The 20,179-nt window shown below is 33.7% G+C and overlaps 1 protein-coding gene across 4 annotated transcripts in view; it reads left to right on the top strand.

Moving 5' to 3' along the window:
• Positions 1-2,036: 2,036 nt before the first annotated feature.
• The window catches only part of myh11a (myosin, heavy chain 11a, smooth muscle), an 82,435-nt gene continuing 64,292 nt past the window's right edge, over positions 2,037-20,179 (top strand). For all 4 annotated transcript variants that reach the window (XM_087255622.1, XM_087255620.1, XM_087255621.1 and 1 more), the window contains 3 exon segments: positions 2,037-2,126; positions 13,680-14,042; positions 16,439-16,595. In XM_087255622.1, the coding sequence (XP_087111748.1) occupies positions 13,701-14,042; positions 16,439-16,595 (499 nt within the window). In that variant the 5' untranslated portion in view covers positions 2,037-2,126; positions 13,680-13,700.

Here is a 20,179-nt window from a genome sequence, read left to right as displayed (position 1 = left end):
AAATATTTTCATTAATTTGCAGCAGGTGATGTTCTCCTACTTTAAGAGATAATTTACCCAAAATAAAAATTATGTCACCATATGTGGTTACAAAGTTCAAAATTCTCTTCATTTAAATATATATATATATATATATATATATATATATATATATATATATATATATATATATATATATATATATATAAGTGTGTGTGTGTGTGTGTGTGTGTGTGTGTGTGTGTGTGTGTGTGTGTGCATGTATTTATTTTACACTAAAGAAGATATTTTGAAGAATGTTGGAAACCGGTAACCATTGACATCTATAGTGGGAAAAACAAATACTATGGAAGTCATTTGCTACTAGTTTCAAACATTCTTCAAAATTCATTTTGTGCTAAATACAAGAAAGAAACTCAAACGTGAAGTTGAGAGAATTGTGACAGTTTTTTTTTTTGTGAACTGTCCCTTTAAGCAGTGTGAAAGTCTATTATTGATAATATTAAAATCTCAAGATAATATTACTTTTTTCAATTTTAATTTAGTGTACTTGCTGACAAAAAAGACAACGGATCTAGATTGCTAAGGAAAATAAAAATAAAGGTAAATATCACTTGTCAGCATACAGTAATTTTCTCGTGATGTCATGAAGTGTAAAAAGTGTGTAATACCAATATTAAGGACATTTTTGACGACACAATCCTTTTTGTTGACCAAACTCTTCTCAGTTCAATGTGAAACAAAGATATTCACCTGGTTATGAATAATTCTCGGATCTCTTTACCTGCTTGCATAGGTTTTTGGAATAATATATTTGATTGTGAACAGTTTTGGCTTCTTTAGAAAAGAATCTTTTTATCTAACAAAGCTGTTGAAGTCTCAATCAACATCATTTATAACTGCTACCCAATATATACCAAACTAGCTAAATTTAATAACAATATTTCCCCTAAATGCTCATTTTGTACTCAATATGAAGAAACACAAATTCAATTATTTTAAGAGTGTACTCACTATAAAGTGTTTTGGGTTGAATTTTCCAATTTCATAACAAATTTTTCTTTTCAAACTTCTGTATTTGCCCAAAAATTGTATTCTTTGGATACTTCTCATTGTAAATTTATTTTTAAATTAATTATTTTTTTGACTAAATTTTACATCCATAAATATACATTTTCAAAGAAACACCCTTACTTTTTTATTTTCAGAAAGGACTTTGATTCATATGTGAACTCTTTAAAACACTCTTACAATTATATTGCATGTAAAAATTAACATTTGATTTGATTTAAAATTCATAATTAACAAAATAGCCTTATTAGTTTCCAAATTAATTTTAATATAGCATTGCTTGGGTTTAAGCCTTTTTTAATAGATTAGTTTCGCTATTTATGATGACATAGCAGTCAAATAAGACAAATGAGCTCACGTATGTATGGGACAAGTTCTGGATCTTTGTCATTGAGGGGTGGGTCTTTTGAACCACCAGAACCCCCCTGGCTACGGGCCTGTTATGTAACCCTTTTTGTCTTATTGTTTATATTGTATCTTTGTAATGTTATTTTTTGCATAATAATAATAATAATAATAATAATAATAATAATAACAACAACAATAATAATAATAATAATAAACAACATTAAGGAAAAAACAAAAAACAAAATGTCCTGTTATTAAATTAGCCAAGAATTAAAATTTAAAGTCCATTTTTAGCCATTACCATCACAGAATTATATCCAGCACAGCACAAAATTCCATAAGACTTGAAAATTATTTAAAGAACAAATAATAAGCAAATATGAAAGGAACAATCTATGGCAACTTTCATTTTCACTATCAATCAATTCCACTTTTTAAAAATGTAGCTCAAACTTCTTGCAGTGTCCTGATGCTTTACATTGCGTCGAAACAGCACATTTAAATGAACACTCCAGATGAGACTGTCTTACACCTGAACTGCCAAAACATGTTGGCCAATCACAGCGCAGCTCGTCTGCGCGGCTCCGCCCACTCTATCCGCATCTTCGTTTAAATGATGTTCTCATGCTTTTCTGACTAATTTGGACGGTTCGTCTTTGGAGTACCTCACTGTCGCAGGACTCTCCAAACCCTAACTTTCCAAATCGCGGCACGTTTTCATCATCCTTGTGAGTATGCTTACTTTTAATGTGTACTTCTGTTTTAGCTGTGTGGCTGCTGACAGAGATGTGTAAATCATCCGTGACTGACTGTATGCCAGCAAATTAAGCCTGAAGTGTGCAAAGTAGTGCTTAGTGTAAGGAAAATATGAACCGGTGATTGAGCATGTAGCTAAATATGAAGCTGTCAGCTATTAACTGCTTCGAAATACTTGTATGACATGTTGAATTTGTGTTTATGCTACTATTAAAGTTATATTTCACTCAGAAATACACATTCTGCAAACATTTGCTCACCCTCGTGCTATCACAAACACACAGCATCACATATGTGAAACGCAAAAGCACATCAATATTTGGATGTTAGTTACTGTCAGCCTCAGTCACCATTCACATTCATTGCATCTGTTTTCCATACAGCAGAAGTAAATGGTGACTGTCAATCATCTGTGTTTCACTGAAGAAATAACTTCTTTGAAAGCATTTGAAACATTATGAGGATTAGTAAATTATTACAGTAAATCATTTGAATGGTTTTAGCTGCTTTGACCTTCTATTCTAAACACCATCCATCATTAAGTATCTCTTGAGTTTTAACTTCAATAACATGCCTGTCCATCCGCTCTTTCATGCATAAGATCTAGTTCAGCTGAGTCTGTCATAGGAAATGGTTGAGGAAAGTGCGTAAAATGAGAGAAGCAGTGAGCTTGACAAACCAAAGGGTTTCCTGTTCTCCAAATATGGTTGTCAAATGCAGCTTTCTGAAGCTTGTGGTGAACAGCAGACTGTCAACTGACTGTCCTCTCATTTCCCACTGAAGCAAGCGATAATATAGACGGCTAACCATAGACAATAGTGTGATCAAGTCTGGAACTGTCAGTGAATTAAGTTCTTGCTGTGTCATTATTTATACGTTGATTACTTCTTATTAGCATTAGCACTCTTAAGGGGCATTCACCAGTAATAAAACATTAGTGATTATGGATTTAAAGGGATAGTTCACTTAACAATGACTACCACATAGAATAAAAGATTTTTTTTAAAAGATACAGTAATTGTATTCACCTCAGTGTCTTTCTTAACTTTTTCATTTTTTATTTCTTTTGTACACTTTTATTAATAAGAAAGAAAGAATTCGGACAACTTTTTAAAATAAAGTTAAATAAATAAGCAGACACAATTGAGTAGCTTTTGGGTTCTGCAGACAAAAAAAAGAGAGAAAATGATAGTTTTAGATCTGCGTGTGGACTAGTAAACAATATATTTCATATGTGAACCAGTATAAATAATTGCCAAAACCAGTTGTTTTAGTGTTGCTGGGATAAAATTGTTGTGTTAGGCTTGAATGTGTTAACATAACGTATAAACATATAAAATTGCATGATATTAATATAAGGGTGGCACGGTGGCTCAGTGGTGAGCACTGTTGCCTCACAGCAAGAACATCACTGGTTTGAGTCCCGGCTGGGTCAGTTGGCATTTCTCTGTGGAGTTTGCATGTTCTCCCCATGTTCGCGTGGGTTTGCTCTGGGTGCTCCGGTTTCCCCCACAGTCCAAAGACATGTGATATACTATAGGTGAAGTGAATAAATTTAATTGGCCGTAGTGTATGTGTGTGAATGTGAGTGTGTATGGGTGTCTCCTTGTACTGAGTTGGAGCTGGAAGGGTATCCACTGTGTAAAACATATGCTGAATAAGTTGGTGGTTCATTCCGTTGTGGCGACCCCTGATGATTAAAGAGACTAAGCCGAAGGAAAATCAATATATAATAGCGTCAATATATATTAGAGTCTTGTATTGCACTGTTAAAAAAATTCTTGCTGCCTTAAATTTTTTTGTTGAATCAAACTAACTTTTCTAATCATCTTAACTTACAGGTCAAACAGACTAAACATATTAAGTTAAACTTTGTAAAACTTTAACCTGATTAACTTATTAAAATTAGTAGCCCCACTACATATTAAATGACCTTAACTAATATGTACCTACACTGAAATTAATAAATCGTTACAATGTATTTATTGTCTAAATACAAGTTTTTACAGACGGAATCTGCGTACATTTTTTGCTTTTTCTGCTGAGAATTTTGGTAAAAATCTACAGATTTCTGTGGAATTATTTTGGGAGGATCATAACTAAAACTTTAATATGTGAAATAAAAAATAATATCTTTTGAACTTTTATTTAATGTTTAAAGTGAAAATCCAGTTAGATTCAGTTTATTTGGTAAACAAAGCAAGTCTCTCATATATTTAGTAAAAGACAGAAAATAATACTTTACAAACTGCATTGTACATAAAGCAGATGAACATTTTTATATTAGTCAATAATATTATTTAAAAACGGAAACAATTAAATTTAAAAACGGAATAAATATAAATTTACACACATTTACTCAAGTAAATAAACAGAATTATTGATTGGCTACCAATCTGCCAAGAATTTTTTATTTACGTTTTTTGTACAACAGTATCTCTAGTAGAGATATCCAAAGATGCTATTTTAAATTGTAAAAAAAACAAAACAAATAAAGACAGCAGAAGTCAATGATTCATTTTGATTATTTAGCCAGTTGTTTACTGCTCCAAAATATGACAGATGTTTCTCAAAATAAAATATATTGTGTTCAAAGATGAAAAAACTTTTTGAAAAAAAGAAATTTTTGAGCAATAATCACACTACTGCGAAATCGTTTTCCAAGGTTATCATACTGTCAGAATCTTATACCGACCTATGCCTAGTCTGGAGTTTTTTGTCATTGCATTTTTTTACAGTGTACTGTAGATAAGTTTCTGACTGCTTTTTAGAATATATTTAATAATTTAGGTATGAAGGGTGTGTGTTAAACAGAAGTTAGCCTGGTAAAAATACGGAAGATATAGTTTAATAGCTATATAGGCCTACCAGTCTATTACCAGCCGTTGTTTAATTGTTAATTGGTTTAGTCTTTTGCGCAGTTGTTATATTTATCTTTAGATTGCTTGCCTGGTTGTTACTCTTATTATTTACCACAATGTTCACCTGACAGAACATCTTGAAAACATCAGCTGAAAAACCACTAACAGTTTAATCCACTTTTATCAAAGAACTAACACGTGTTTTGGCAAAACAAGGCCTTCGAAGTCATTAATGCCTACATGATGTCAAATATCTAGGAAACAGGCAGTATATATTGTAATTGCAACCGTTTTAAAGCTGGTGCTGTTGACCCTGCGTGAACATCAATCTCAATAAAAACGTTAATAGAAGAAACCGAAATGACACAGCTGCTCGTGAGAAAACAGAAAAGCCATATGGATGGAATGAGAAAAAGATGAGGAGGAGTAGAGGAGAGAGGAGGAAAGTCAGGGAACCTTTCACAGGACCAGGGGTCACAAAAATCCATCCGCACAACACATGGTCACATGATCCTCTGGGCTTTATGCCCACTTGAACTAAGTCCAAAGACCCTCAGTCGTGCTACCTTTCACTTCTGCAATTAAAGAAATATCAACATTTGTAAAATAAAACACAGCTTTTAGGTTTTTTTTTGGTGGGGGGTGGGGGGGTGGCTTTTGGGTAGTCTCATCCATAAAAACCTCAATGTAAAGAGAGCTTCCCGAAGAACGGGCTGTGAATCTGCACACAGGACACAGGAAATTCCCTCTTTTAATTAAATCAGCTTATCATAGAAAAACTTTGTTTGTTTGTCCACCCTCAAACGTTTACAGGACGTTTAAATGACCCTTTTCCCTACGCCGTGTTGTTGATGGAAGATTTTGTCGTCATTTGGACAAAAGAATGTGGATTGGAAAATAAGAGGTGCAAAAAATTGGTTGACATTTTGTAAATGCTCAGTTTATAGCGTCCTCCCATGTCATGCCTATTAGATAAATATTCTAAACATAAATATACAGTTGTTGTGGTTTATTATTCACTTAATTTAATAGATACTGTTGATATTCTGTTAATCCCAACTAAATTGGTTACTACATCGTCATAGTAGTAGAGCATAATTGATCCATGATTTTTATCGGCATTAAAGATGTCATCAGTGATTTTATACTACACTACCTGACAAAAGTCTTGCTGTCTATCCAAGTTTTAGGAACAACTAATAATAACTTGGCTTGTAGTTGATCATTTGGTATCAGAAGTGGCTTAAATGAAAGGCTAGATTAGGCTTATTTTACCAAAATAAAATATGATCATGCCTGGATTTTAAATATTTAAATGGGACAGTAAGGTCTGACTTTTCTTAGACAAAAGTTTTGTCACTTAAAAGAAATAATGTACTGTATAGCATATAGTCATGGTGCAGTGGAAAAAGAATGAATATTCTATATGACTACCATGAGCTTGGAGGACTGCATCCATCTCTGCAATGACTAAAATCACTTATTAATAAAGTCATCTGAAATGGAAAAGAAAGCCTTCTTGCAGGACTCCCAGTGTTCATCAAGATTCTCTGAGTTCATGCCTCCTCCTTCACACTGTAAAAAACAAAGGTATCCACACAATTCATGTCGTCCCAACACAAATTGATTAAGTTAACTTAATACTTCTAACAAATTTATGTGCAGTGAACATGAAAAAATTTAGTTGTCCCAATGAAATCTCAAGAATTGTGTTGTTTTAGCTCATTTAAATAAGTAAATTGAACAAGTAAATATATATATATATATATATATATATATATATATATTTTTTTTTTTTTTTTTTTTTTTTTTTTGAGTGCATCTTACCCCAGACATGCTCAATAATGTTCATGTCTGGTGACTGGGCTGGCCAATCCTGGAGCACCTTGACCTTCTTTGCTTTCAGGAACTTTGATTTGGAGGCTGAAGTATGTAAAGGAGCGCTATCCTGCTGAAGAATTTGCCCTCTACTGTGATTTGTAATGTAATGGGCAGCACAAATGTCTTGATACCTCAGGCTGTCGATGCTGCCATCACTCGCACCCCCCCCCCCATACTGAATATAACTCCAAACCATGATTTTTCCTTCACCAAACTTGACGGATTTCTCTGAAAATCTTGAGTCCATGCTGGTTCCAATAGGTCTTCTGCAGTATTCGTGATTATTGGGATGCAGTTCAACAGATGATTTATCTGATAAATCTACCTTCTGCCACTTTTCCAAATGATCTACTAGAAGTCAAGGTATTATTTGTTACTTTTACAACTGGGATCGATGACAAGACTTTTGTCAGGTAGTGTAAATACTATGTTAGGCTTCGTCAGTTTGGCTAGTTCGCATTTAGTCGCATTAACATTGGGTCAGGTCGGCCCGATTCAGCATGTTAAATCTGCATTCCAATCGGCGTTGGGCTGTTGGCTGAAGAGAGCGCTCTGATTGTGAGCTCTGATGTGTGAGATCTGATGTAGTGAAGTGACGGAGCAAGTAAACAATTCAAGTCAATGAAGGGACACAAAGAGGCCGGCTGTAATTGTTCTGCATTTTTCAAATATTTGCAAACGATATGGTTTATTACATTTTCAGACATATTTGCAGGAGCAAATCCCTTCGTGTTGAGTGACAAGTACTATGATAATGGTACTAAGCGCTGCTTTGTTTACGCTTTCCATGTGTGCATCAGAAGTTTCGGTTTCCCGTTCTGAGCGAGAAAACAGATACTGCCATCCGCGGTCCAGAAAGACACATCCTCCCATGCAGGCCCAGAACACAATCTCTTCTTTTAGTCAGCTTTCGTCTGTTTGGTGTGTTTATGGGCAGTTTTTTTTTTTGTTTTGTTCCAGACATAAGCTGATGCAAGGCGACAACACTGTTTTATTGGTGCTATAATTGTTTGGTGTCTTGACACTTAAATAAAACTTAATTCAGGTGTATGAATAATAAAGGAGCTGTATTTCACAAACAAATCCCTACTGAATTATATTGTTGAGTGTCCTTGTAAACACAGACTGTTATTTCTTTACTTGAGCCAACTTAAAGTGTATGTGTATCAGTATATTAGGTTAGTGCATTTAGTCTTAAAGTGATTTTAGCTCTAAAATCACGCAATACATTTGACCAATAACTTTTGAAATGTTCATAAAGATGTATTGAATTAGATTTTGCTGTGTATTTGTATGCTTGATAACATTTTTTGTAGACCTTACTTGAACCCTAGGAAAACCTAAAAAACCTTAAAACATTTTATATTTGTTCAGTTTATTTATTTGTATTTTTTTAATTATTTTATTACAGCATTTTTACTTTCTCTACTTTCGCATTTATATTAGTTAGGATAATATTTTTGCTGTTATATGATCAATATGATCTGAATCACAAAGCTTGGAAAGGATTGAACATTTAATTAGGGTAGAAGACTGCTGGCTTAATATTTGCTAAAGTTTTACTTTTATGTTGTTTAAGTTTTGGAAGTTTGTCATATTCTAGGTCTAATCTATCAGTATCTGAGTTTCTATCCTAAAGTGAATCAAATCTTAAAAAAAAAAAAAAAATCACAAATGCGAATTAGGTGTGTTTCAATTAAGTTGTTAAAGTGGCTGATTGTAGTACTGTAGTATTGACTGTACTTCTCTACTAAACAAGGTAAGCATAATGGAGTCACATGGGTGTAATGTTTGCTACGTAGGAGTTTATTCGGCAAATGCATTTCCATCTTCCTTTATTCGCATGAGAGTCCAAAACCACCTCAAATAAGTAAAACACTTTTCTGCAAACTAAGGGATTTTTATTTGAAATTTAGGGTTTCCATTACACGTTTCTCATGTGATATTCCAAAATACACATTAACAGAGGCTGATGGAAACCAAGCTAATGTATATGTAAAACAGTTCAAAGAGTAATTGGTGGTTCATTCTGTTGTGGCAGCCCCTGGTAAAGAAGGGAATAAGCCGAAAGAAAGTGAGTATCATTTAAAAAGTTAATAACTTAAGTTAAAAAAGTTAATAACTCTTATCTTCATATTTTTAGTCAGTTTGATTGATTGTAAATCGAGATGAATAGAACATTGAATTTGATTCATTAAGAATATTTGGTGCCACTTAATAATAAGTGGGGTTAACTACTAGGTAATTACATCAAACAATATATTCAACGTGCTTACTGTGTTCACAATTTATTGCAGAACACTTCTGGTGCTCTTGAGGTGGGATACAGGTAGGACTAGGGACCGTTTTGGTGGTATGAGGGTGGGATAAGCTGTAAGGGATGGTCAATAAATGTGATTACAGAAATTAATTGCAGGTGTACAGTTGAAGTCAGATTTATTTGCTCACTTTAAATTTTCCTTTTTTTTTTTTTTTTTTTAATATTTGCCAAATGATGTTTAACAGAGCAAGGAAATTTTCACTGTATGTCTGATAATATTTTTTCTTCTGGAGAAAGTCTAATTTGTTTTACTTCGGCTAGAATAAAAGCAGTTTTAAATATTTTGAACACCATTTTAAGGTCAATATTATTAGCCCCTTTAAGCTATTTTTTTTCGATAGTAGAACAAACCATCATTATACAATAACTTGCCTAATTACCCTAACCTGTCTAAGCCTTTAAATGTCACTATAAGCTGTATAGAAGTGTCTTAAAAATATCTAGTAAGATATTATGTACTGTCATCAAGGCAAAGATAAAATAAATCAGCTATTAGAGATGAGTTAATAAAACTATTATGTTTAAAAAAAGTGTTGAAAAAATCTGCTCTCTGTTAAACAGTAATTGGGGAAAAAGTAAATGGTGGCTAATAATTCAGAGGGGCTAATAATTCTGACTTCAACTGTAAATGTAAAATGTAACGTATTTAAACAAAAACAATGTAAAAACATGTATTTAAACAAAAAGTACATTGAAACAAATGATTAATTACAATGTAAGTAAAGGCCACAATATAATGTAGGATCAAATAATTAAATGCAGCTGGCATTTTTTTAAACTTCTAGTACTGCAAGATGACACAAAAAGCTATTACAAAATTAAAAGAGAAATTATCAAAACAATCTATGTTTTTGAATGCACTTGCCACTTTCTATGTCTAGTTATTATTATTATTATTATTATTATTTTTATTATTATTATTATTACTGTTGTTGTCTTTTTACTATTTTCTAATCGTTTCATGCTATTGTTGTTTTAGACAAAAAGGACTTGCACTGAAAGGAAGGGCAAACGCAAATTCCATTGTATTTTGGATTGTTAATATTATTATTATTAGTATTGTTGTTGTCTTTTTCATTTTGAACCTTTTTTAATCATTTACTATTGTTGTTGTTTCAGACTGTTGTTTAGAATGTTGTTGTTTTTGCATTAAAAGGAAGGGCAAACACATATTTCATTGTATTTCATACAGTGACAATAAAGATTCAGATTTTTTTCTGATTTTAAAAGTTAACTCCTGTTAGAAAGTAACTACTAAGTGGGTAGAAAAAAAGGTTTTCCTGTTTTCTTCAGTCTGTTAGATCGCACAATGCTTAAGTACAAACAATGACTAGTAATGTCAGAGGAAATTGATTCATATCTAAGGCGTAGCTTTGGTTTCCCAAACCTACTTTTGAAGCTCTCTGCTTGCATGAAATCGATTTAGAGTAATAAATACAATGAAAGATTAAAATATATACAGTTGAAGTAAGAATTATTAGACTTCCTGAATTATTAGGCCCCCTGTATTTATTTTTCCCCAAAGTTTGTTTAAGGCAGAGAAGATTTCTAATAATAACTGTTTTTTTTTATCTTTGCCATGATGGCAGTACATAATATTTTACTAGACATGTTTCAAGATACTAATATCCAATTAAGTATGCAATTTAAAGGCTTAATTAGGGTAATTAGGCAAGTATTGTATAACAGTGGTTTGTTCTGTAGTCAATCGAAGAAAACAATATTGCTTAAGGGCGCTAATAATATTGATCTTAAAATGGTTTTTAAAAAATTTAAACCTGCTTTCATTCTAGCCAAAATAAAACAAGTAAGACTTTCTCCAGAAGAAAAAATATTATAGGAATTACTATGAAAAATTTCTCTCTCTGTTAAACATCATTTGGGAAATATTTTAAAAAGAAAAGGGGCTAACAATTTTGACTTCAACTGTATATATTTGGTGCACATATATACTCTAAAGCTGCACCTGCTGTATTGCCAACTACACTGTACTTGAAAATACTTGCGTAAACTTCCCTATATCAGCCCACCAGAGGAAGGGAAGGGTGGGGAGAAAGTGGCAGGAAAATCAGACCCCCACCAGCATCTGACTGTCCCTGCCTAATGTTATCATTTTGGAGTAAACTGCGAGTCCGGCTGGAGGCATACTATTCCCTATAAGGGCTTTGTTTGGGAGTTCACTTGCTTCTGCTGTTTAGGTGGACAGAGAGTCAAAGGCAGCCTTATATGGTCATCGCAGCACGGGACACACAGCCGAGCACCAACAGAAACAAGAAAAAACAGTGTTTGCTGTGGTGATTATCACTTGATTATATATGTTTTGCCTGTCAGGATAGGTTTTGTGCAGTTTCTGGGCTTTTGGAATCAATGATGATGCCATTATGCAAAATTTCCCAAGCATTTTTTCTCATCCTTTCATCTAAATAGGGGATGATAGCAGTGTCCCCTGTGACATATGTAATATTTGTTTAGGGAAAGGGCTGGTTTGTCGGGTGAACTTTGGAATATTTACACTGTATTTGCAACTAGAAGTAAAAATCATCTGGTGTTGCATGTTCTATCGATATTAAGAGATTATATTCTCGAACTGAATCAAGGTCAGGTTTGTATTACTGAACAATGGGTGGAACTGATTTGTTTTCTTTCTCTTTTATTAAGACCTCAGTGGTCTCTTTGTTTAAATAAAATCAATGAGAATTAAATCGATTTGGAGTAATAAAGAAAATGTGAGAAGAAGAAAAATAATCTATTTTTAGTTTAAAATAGGCATGAATACATGTTGTTTTCTTAGTATGGTGAAAATGTGAAAAAAGCTGTCTTGACACAAACAGTTAGGAATTTTGTAAATTAAAGCCTATGCTTTTCATTAAAAATGCTGTCGATTGACGGAAAATACCTATTAAAACAATTTAAAACATTTTTGTTCCTAGAAACAAAAGTAAACTGAAAAATTCAAATATGTATATTTTCAGTTAAATTAAGTGTATATAAAACTTATGTAAATTACTGTCTGTTTTTTTCATTAGTAAATTGAGTCATTTGACAAAAACAGCATAACAAAAAAACAAAACAAAGTTTTGTTGCTTAAAATAAATGTTCAAAAAATTATTATAAAAATAAATATTTTAAGTTGACTTAAATGTATATAAAACCTTTTTTATCTTGTCGCATTTGGCTATAAATTATGTAAATTACAGCGTATATTTTAAATTCGGCGTTTAACAAAATCAATATAACAAAAACCATAAAACATTTTTTGTTACTTAAAATAAATGTTACTTAAAAATTATTATCACACACACACACACACACACACACACACACACACACATATATATATATATATATATATATATATATATATATATATATATATTTTTTTTTTTTTTTTTTTTTTTTTGGTTAAATTTAATGTATGAGCCTATATTTTTCATTTAAAATGTTGTCGTTTGACAAAAAACATACAACATAAACCTTAAAACATCGTTTGTTAGTTGAAATAAATGATCATTTAAAATTCTAAAATATATTTTTAGTTAAATTAAATGTATACATAAAAACCTTTTTTCAGCTTCAGTTTTTATTTCAGCTAGTTATCATGGAAATGTTTTTCATTTGCATAGAACTCAAGTCAGATCATTAATAAAATCCCTCTCCAATTTTATAAATTCTTTTAAAAGCCATTTTTTAAACATTAATTGTCATTTTCTATCACTTTAAGAAGCACTGAAATATTATACTCCACTGTAACTTTAAAAACGTATGACTTGCATCAGAATTCTGATGACTTCTGGCATATCTGCAAACCTCTATGGGAGTTTTTGGAAAATGCATATTAAAAAGATTTTAATTTTACCCTTTACTTGGATTACTAGCTGATGGACGATTGTATAAAAGGTGGCTGTATTATTGTATATGATGACATGAGACACCTATACTACTGTTTTATTTTTTGCAAATCTTTAAAGTGTCGCTCCTCCCCTTTAAAAAAAATTCATCCAGTAGCGTTTTGTTTTTATCACAGCTCTGCTAGTTTGAGCTCAAGCGCATCAAATGTGAAGCGTCTTGAAGGGGGTGGGACTTGTCAGATACTAGAGAGCATTTGATTGGTCACGATTTGATGAGAAGCTGAAGTATGAGGTGACGGGAAAAAAACGTTCATCCAATTACGCAGAAGTGACAAACTACAAGCTTTACATGTTTATATCTTCTTGAATATATCTTCTAAACGTGATTTTTGTCACTGTTTTGGAGCACACTAGCTTATAGATGTCCTAAAATACAAACAATACTGATACTAACATCTAAAAAATTTTATTTTAATATAATGGAACCTTTAAATAAATGTTTAAAAACCAAAAAAACTTAGCATTATTCATATTTCTGTATAGTCATACACACAACAAGACCACAATTTATAAAGCATTGTACTTATCAATCAGTTTTTCTCCTTAAATTTGCAGTTGTCTTAACCCAGCACCAAGATGACGAAGAAAGGCTTGAGCGATGATGAGAAATTCCTTTTCACGGACAAAGACTTCATCAACAGCCCCGTGGCCCAGGCCGATTGGTCAGCCAAAAAGCTGGTGTGGGTCCCCTCCGAAAAGCACGGCTTCGAGTCTGCCAGCATCAAAGAGGAACATGGAGACGAGGTGCTGGTGGAGCTGATGGATAATGGAAAGAAGATCACCGTCAACAAGGACGACATCCAGAAGATGAACCCGCCCAAGTTCAGCAAGGTGGAGGACATGGCGGAGCTCACCTGCCTGAATGAAGCCTCCGTCCTGCACAACCTGAGGGAACGCTACTACTCCGGCCTCATCTACGTGAGTATGACAGGGGTTATTCAAATATCTGGGGGATGCAACTGTTCAGAAATCAGAAATATTTGAAAAGAAATTGATAAAGCACTTCAGCATAGTTAAATCAAGTCATATTTACAGTGGAGAGAACAAGTATTGAGCATGTCATGTTTTTCCTGGGAATAATATTTCTAAAGGAGCTGTTGACAGGGAATTGAACCAAATTTTGGTAAAAGCCCAAACAATACAAACATAAAAATGAAACAAAATCTGAGAAATGAGTTGTGTGGAAAAACAATGAAATGACTCAAGGAGAAAGTACTGAACTACTGAAATGTACTTAATACTATATATAAAAGGCTTTTTTGGGGATGGCAGCTTAAAGACGCCTCTCATATGGAGAAGTGGATTGCTCAGGTGTGAGTTTTTCACAGACTTTAACAGAGTGTAATAATCTTGATGGTTTTGTGAGTCTCGTCTATCAAATCTGATCTTTAATTTGTATTTTATATTGGGTTCAACTCAGGCGATTGGCTGGGCCATTCTACAGCTTGATTTTCTTTCTCTGAGAGCATTTGAGAGCTTTCTTGTCTGTGTTTAGCATCATTGTCTTGCTGAAATGTCCAAACTGGTTACATCTTTATCATCTTGCTAATGTAGATGTTGGACTCGATTTACAGTGATGAAGGGAAGAGGGTTGCTGCAGAACTACTGAGAGATTTCAGCTGCTGTCTGGGCTTTCCACACTTCCCTTTCTTCATGTGTTCAATACTTTTCCCTGCGTCATTTCATTTTATTAAGCATAACTTAATTTGTAATGTAATTAGATTTGTTTAGGATTTGTTAGATGGCCAATTTAAGATCTAATTAGATTTGTTTAACCTAAATTAGATTTTTTTTTTAGATAGGATTTCTTTGCTTGTTACCAACATCCGGTGAAAATTTCAAGTCAACGACACCTTCAGAAATATGTTTTCTGAGAAAAACGGTGTCATGTTCAGTACTTATTTTCCCCGCTGTATAACTACAGTTAAGGGCAAAATTATTAGCCCTCCTGTGAAATATTAAAATATTTTCAAGTGATATTTAGTAAAGCAGGGAAATCTTCACTGTATTTCTGATATTTATTTATTTTTTTTCTGGAGAAAGTCTTATTTGTTTTATTATGGCATGAAGATTAGGGTCAATATTATTAGCCCCCTAATTTATTAGTGTATAATACTTCACAGTTTACTTCATTTTGATATCCTCACTTAGATAAATGAACTATAGTTCATTTTATATGTACACAATTTTATTTTATTTTATATACGGTTGAAGTCTACGATATTAATATGATACGATTATTAGCCTCCCCTATTTATTTTTTACCACATTTTCTGTTTAACAGAGAAAAGATTTTTTTCAACACATTTTTAAAAATGATAATTTTAAAAACTCATCTCTAATAACTGATTTATTTTATCTTTGTCATGATGACAGTAAATAATATTTTACTAGATATTTTTGAAGACACTTTTATACAGCTTAAAGTGACATTTAAAGGCTTAACTAGGGTAATCAGGTTAACTAGGCAGGTTAGAGTAATTAGGCAAGTTATTGTAAAACGATGGTTTGTTCTGTAGACTATTGAAAAAAAATTGCTTACAAGAGGCTAATACTTTTGACCTTAAAATGTTTATTAGAAAATTAAAAACTGCTTTTATTCTAGCCAAAATAAAACAAATAAGACTTCCTCCAGAAGAAAGAATATTATCAGACATACTGTGAAAGTTTCTCTGCTCTGTTTATCATCAATTGGGAAATATTTAAAAAAAAGAAAAAAAATCAAAGGGTAATTAATAATTCTTACTTCAACTGTATCTTACGCATATTTTTTATATTATTTAATTTAATCTTGGACACATTTGTTTGTGTCCGTAATTTAATCTTGGACACATTGACCCACTGCTGACATTACAGTTTTATAACATATTATTTACAGCCAATGCAGCAGTTATAAATAACTCTATGGGGGCCTAAAAAATGCAAAACATTTTTGCATGGACAATCATTTAACTTAAAAAGACAGTGATGGTTTACACTATCTAATGCGTTAAAGCTTAAGAATGAGGAACCGTGCATTGCTCGGTTATAAGAGTTCTGAGTTATATAACTTCCACAGTCCTCAAAACCATGTTTCCCTCTGTTTTGGTAACAAACCATTAGCTAATGACAGTTTTGCACTGGAGATATGTTGAGTTTTCCGTATGGAATATGCATCACGTACTGTATGCTTTCAAATATTATGAGTTAAAGTACACAGACTCAAGCCTGACTTCCTTTGTGCGGTTCCTAACCGTGCTGCCGTGTCTCCATGTTGTTCTATTTCTGATGGATTCATATACAATGGAAAACTGAGATGTAATTTTTTTCTACAGACATACTCTGGGCTGTTTTGCGTGGTGGTGAACCCATATAAGATGCTGCCAATCTACTCTGAGAAGATCATCGAAATGTATAAAGGCAAAAAGCGCCATGAGGTCCCTCCTCACATCTATTCCATCACGGACAACGCCTACAGGAACATGATGCAAGGTGAGGCCAAATACTGGACGTTACAGCATATTAACTCGCAGATGAATATACAGGGTGGGCCATTTATATGGATACACCTTAATAAACTTATTAGGAATTTCACAAGGAAAAACAACTGTGTGCTTGGCTTTAACGTAACTTTATTCTTTCATGAGTTATTTACAAGACCCCTCAAATATACAGTACTAATGTGCCACAAATAGGACAATAATATCCCCAACCCTTCCCATTTTATTAAGGTGTGTCCATATAAATGGCCCACCCTTTACTGTAGCATCATTGCAAAAACACATTTTTTGTTTATCTTATTTTCTATGAAAAATAATTCATTCATTCATTAAAGGTCATTTTAATTGAGAATCAATCTGATTTAATATATTAAGGGACATATTTACAGAGTAACAGGGCATATTAGGATTTACAAAAGCAAACGATTACGCTAAATTTGCATACCAGTCCTATAGTCAGCAATATCACTTTGTAAAGACACTAAGCACTAAGTTCACCATTATTGTTTTAATGTGAAGCACTTGTGCACTTTGTATAGTTTACAAAGAGATATTAATGGCATTGTTTTAAAATATTTGCTCTTTGAAACAGTTTTCAGGCCTACATGAATAATATGGAAAAAAAATGTTTACATGGTTATTATGAAAAAATAATTCAGGGGGGCTAATAATTCTGACTTCAACTGTATGTATATATATATATATATATGTATGTATATATTTATATATATATATATATATATATATATATATATATATATATATATATATATATATATATATATATATATATATATATATATAAAATCTTTAGTTATTACCAAAATATACAGACAAATTTAGACAAATTATTGCTTCTGTTAATAGACATCAAAAATAAGGTTTGTTGTTTGTTCAAACTACTTACTTTAAATGAGCTGAAACAACACAATTCTTGAGTTTTTTGGGGACCACTTAATTGTTTTGTTCAATCCACATACATTATTAAAAATTTATACTCATTCATTTATTTTCCTTTGACTTAAGCCTGGTTTATACTTCTGCGTCAAGTGATTGGTGTGACCCATGGCGCATGCAACGCGTGTAGCTGTGCATTCATACTTCTGCGCGCTAGTTGGCAGTGAGGTGTTTATTTTCCTGTGTCGAGTTTCTTTGCTGGTGTTTTGTTTTTTCTGAACGCTTCCTTAATGTACAAGTTGTTCAAACTCGGCCATTTTAAAGAAACCAGCGGACTTGCTACAGCTTTAACCATAAGGTAAACACAAAATGAAACTTTCCATCCGGAGCTCCTTCATGGGACTCGACACTTGTAAACAATCGCTACATCGGGCTCACGCGGCTCTTGGTCCTGCCAACACTACCAAGCCGACCAATCACGGAGTGACGCTGACGGCCACGGCGAGGGCTATGCGTCCAGGTGTAGGCCAGACCATAGCATACGCGTGCGCTTGACGCAGAAGTAAAAATCAGCCTTAAGTCAACCCCTATTTATCAGGGGTCACCACAGCGGAATGAACCGCCAACTTATCCGGCATATGTTTTACACAGTGGATGCGCTTGGTACTGGGAGACACCCATACACACTGGGATTCACACACCACAGCCAATTTAGCTTATTTAATTCTCCTATAGCGCACGTCTTTGGATTGTGTGGGTTACCGAAGCACCTCGAGGTAACCTCACGTAGTGCACATGCAAACACAAATACGCCAACTGACCCAGCCTGGTTGTGAGGATCACTGAGCCACCGTATCAAACCTCAAAACTGCTAAATAAACATAATTCCTGTTATCTCAACAGCACATATCAATTATGTGGAACCCAGCATTTTACAGTGTGTGTACACTAAAAATGTTTGTACACTAAAAAAAATTCTGGTGCAAATTTAAGTTGGTAGAACATAAAATAATTAGGTTGTGAAAGCTCAAGAATTGTGTTGATTCAGCTCATGTCAAATGAATAGTTTGAACAAACAGCAAAGATTTTTTTTGAGGGAATCTCTTTAGTCATTGGGCGACACGGTGGCGCAGTGGGTATCAGGATCGCCTCACAGCAAGAAGGTCGCTGGTTCGAGCCCCGGCTGGATCAGTTTGCATTTCTGTGTGGAGTTTGCATGTTCTCCCCACCTCCGGGTGTTCCGGTTTCCCCCACAGTTCAAAGACATGGAGTATAGGTGAATTGAATAAACTAAATTGTCCGTAGTGTGAATGCAAGAGTGGATAAGTTGGCGGTTCATTCCGCTGTGGCGACCCCTGATGAATAAAGGGACTTAGCCAAAAAGTAAATGAATGAATGAGTCTCTCATAACCCTGATCTCGTTTGCTGAAATGAAGCGCAGAAGCTCATGTTCGCAGGTCAGTCCGTGGTGTGAGGGTTGTGTTTATCTGTCAGCAGGTCACACATTTAATGCCACTTTCAAACACATTTATTCAGCTGCTGTTACCCACAGCATGTTAGAGGGCGAATTGAGGTGCTAAATGAAAAGGCCTGCGATGTTTTACACCTCAGCTTTTTTCCTTTTTTTTTTTTTGCATCAAAAAAGTTGCTTATGAAGCTGTTGACACATCAGCTCATTGTATTAAACTGGAGGGACAAAAGATAAGCGATTCAGATAACAAGTTTTCAGCAAAGTTTGCAATGCTTTGTAATGGAAAGCGTTATCTTACTGTTTGTGAAAGAGTCAAACTTGTGAAACTTGTGTTCAAAAAGCAGAAGCACTGTCACACTTTTCTTCTGCTCATTAACTTCTCATTAAGCTGTTTACACAATAATTCATGGCCAAACCCTATAAATGTATCCATGCAGTGTAATTTTATGATGTGGTCAGAGCTTCCTGCTGTTTTTTACACAACATAAAATTAGTCTGGTTTTAGCACCTGAACACTACATGATTAATAGGAGTGATACTCATGTTATGTTTTGAATTCTGGGTACTATTTTATGTTGGATGTCAAATTGACTCAATACAATTAACCAAGAGTCTTTATGGGTAACAAATGTCACCGTTAAAAAAACCTTGCCCCACGCTGGCCTAAATCATCACGACCTGCAGCAATTTGAATGTAGAATTGATTCTGGACTTTTGGGATCTATCCAGAAAGAATTAAGAGAAAGAATCGCAATGCATCGCTTTTTTTCTCTCACCTCTAGTATACACTACCTTAGGGGTAATTTTATTTTATTTTATTTTATTTTATTTTATTTTATTTTATTTTATTTTATTTTATTTTAATTGCCCTTAGTCTCTATTTCAGAGGTCGCCACAGCGGAATGAACCGCTAACTATTCCAGCATATGTTTTATGCAGCAGATGCCACAAACCAGTACTGGAAAACACCCATACACACTCATTCACCCACACTCATACACTACAGCCAATTTAGTTCATTCAGTTCACCTATACCGCATGTCTTTGGACTGTGGGGGAAACCGCAGTACCCGGAGGAAACCCACACGAACATGAGGAAAACATGTAAACTCCACACAGAAATGCCTTCTGGTCCAACCGTAACTCAAAATCAGTGACCTTCTTGTTGTGAGGCGACAGTGCTAACCATTGTGCCACCGTGCCATCCC

Source organism: Danio rerio, chromosome 6 (assembly GCF_052040795.2).
Source record: "Danio rerio strain M-AB ecotype USA chromosome 6, GRCz13ab, whole genome shotgun sequence".
NCBI classification, from domain to species: Eukaryota; Metazoa; Chordata; class Actinopteri; order Cypriniformes; family Danionidae; genus Danio; species Danio rerio.
The sequence above is the reverse complement of the archived record's forward strand: the minus strand, read 5'-3'. Positions and strand labels throughout refer to the sequence as shown.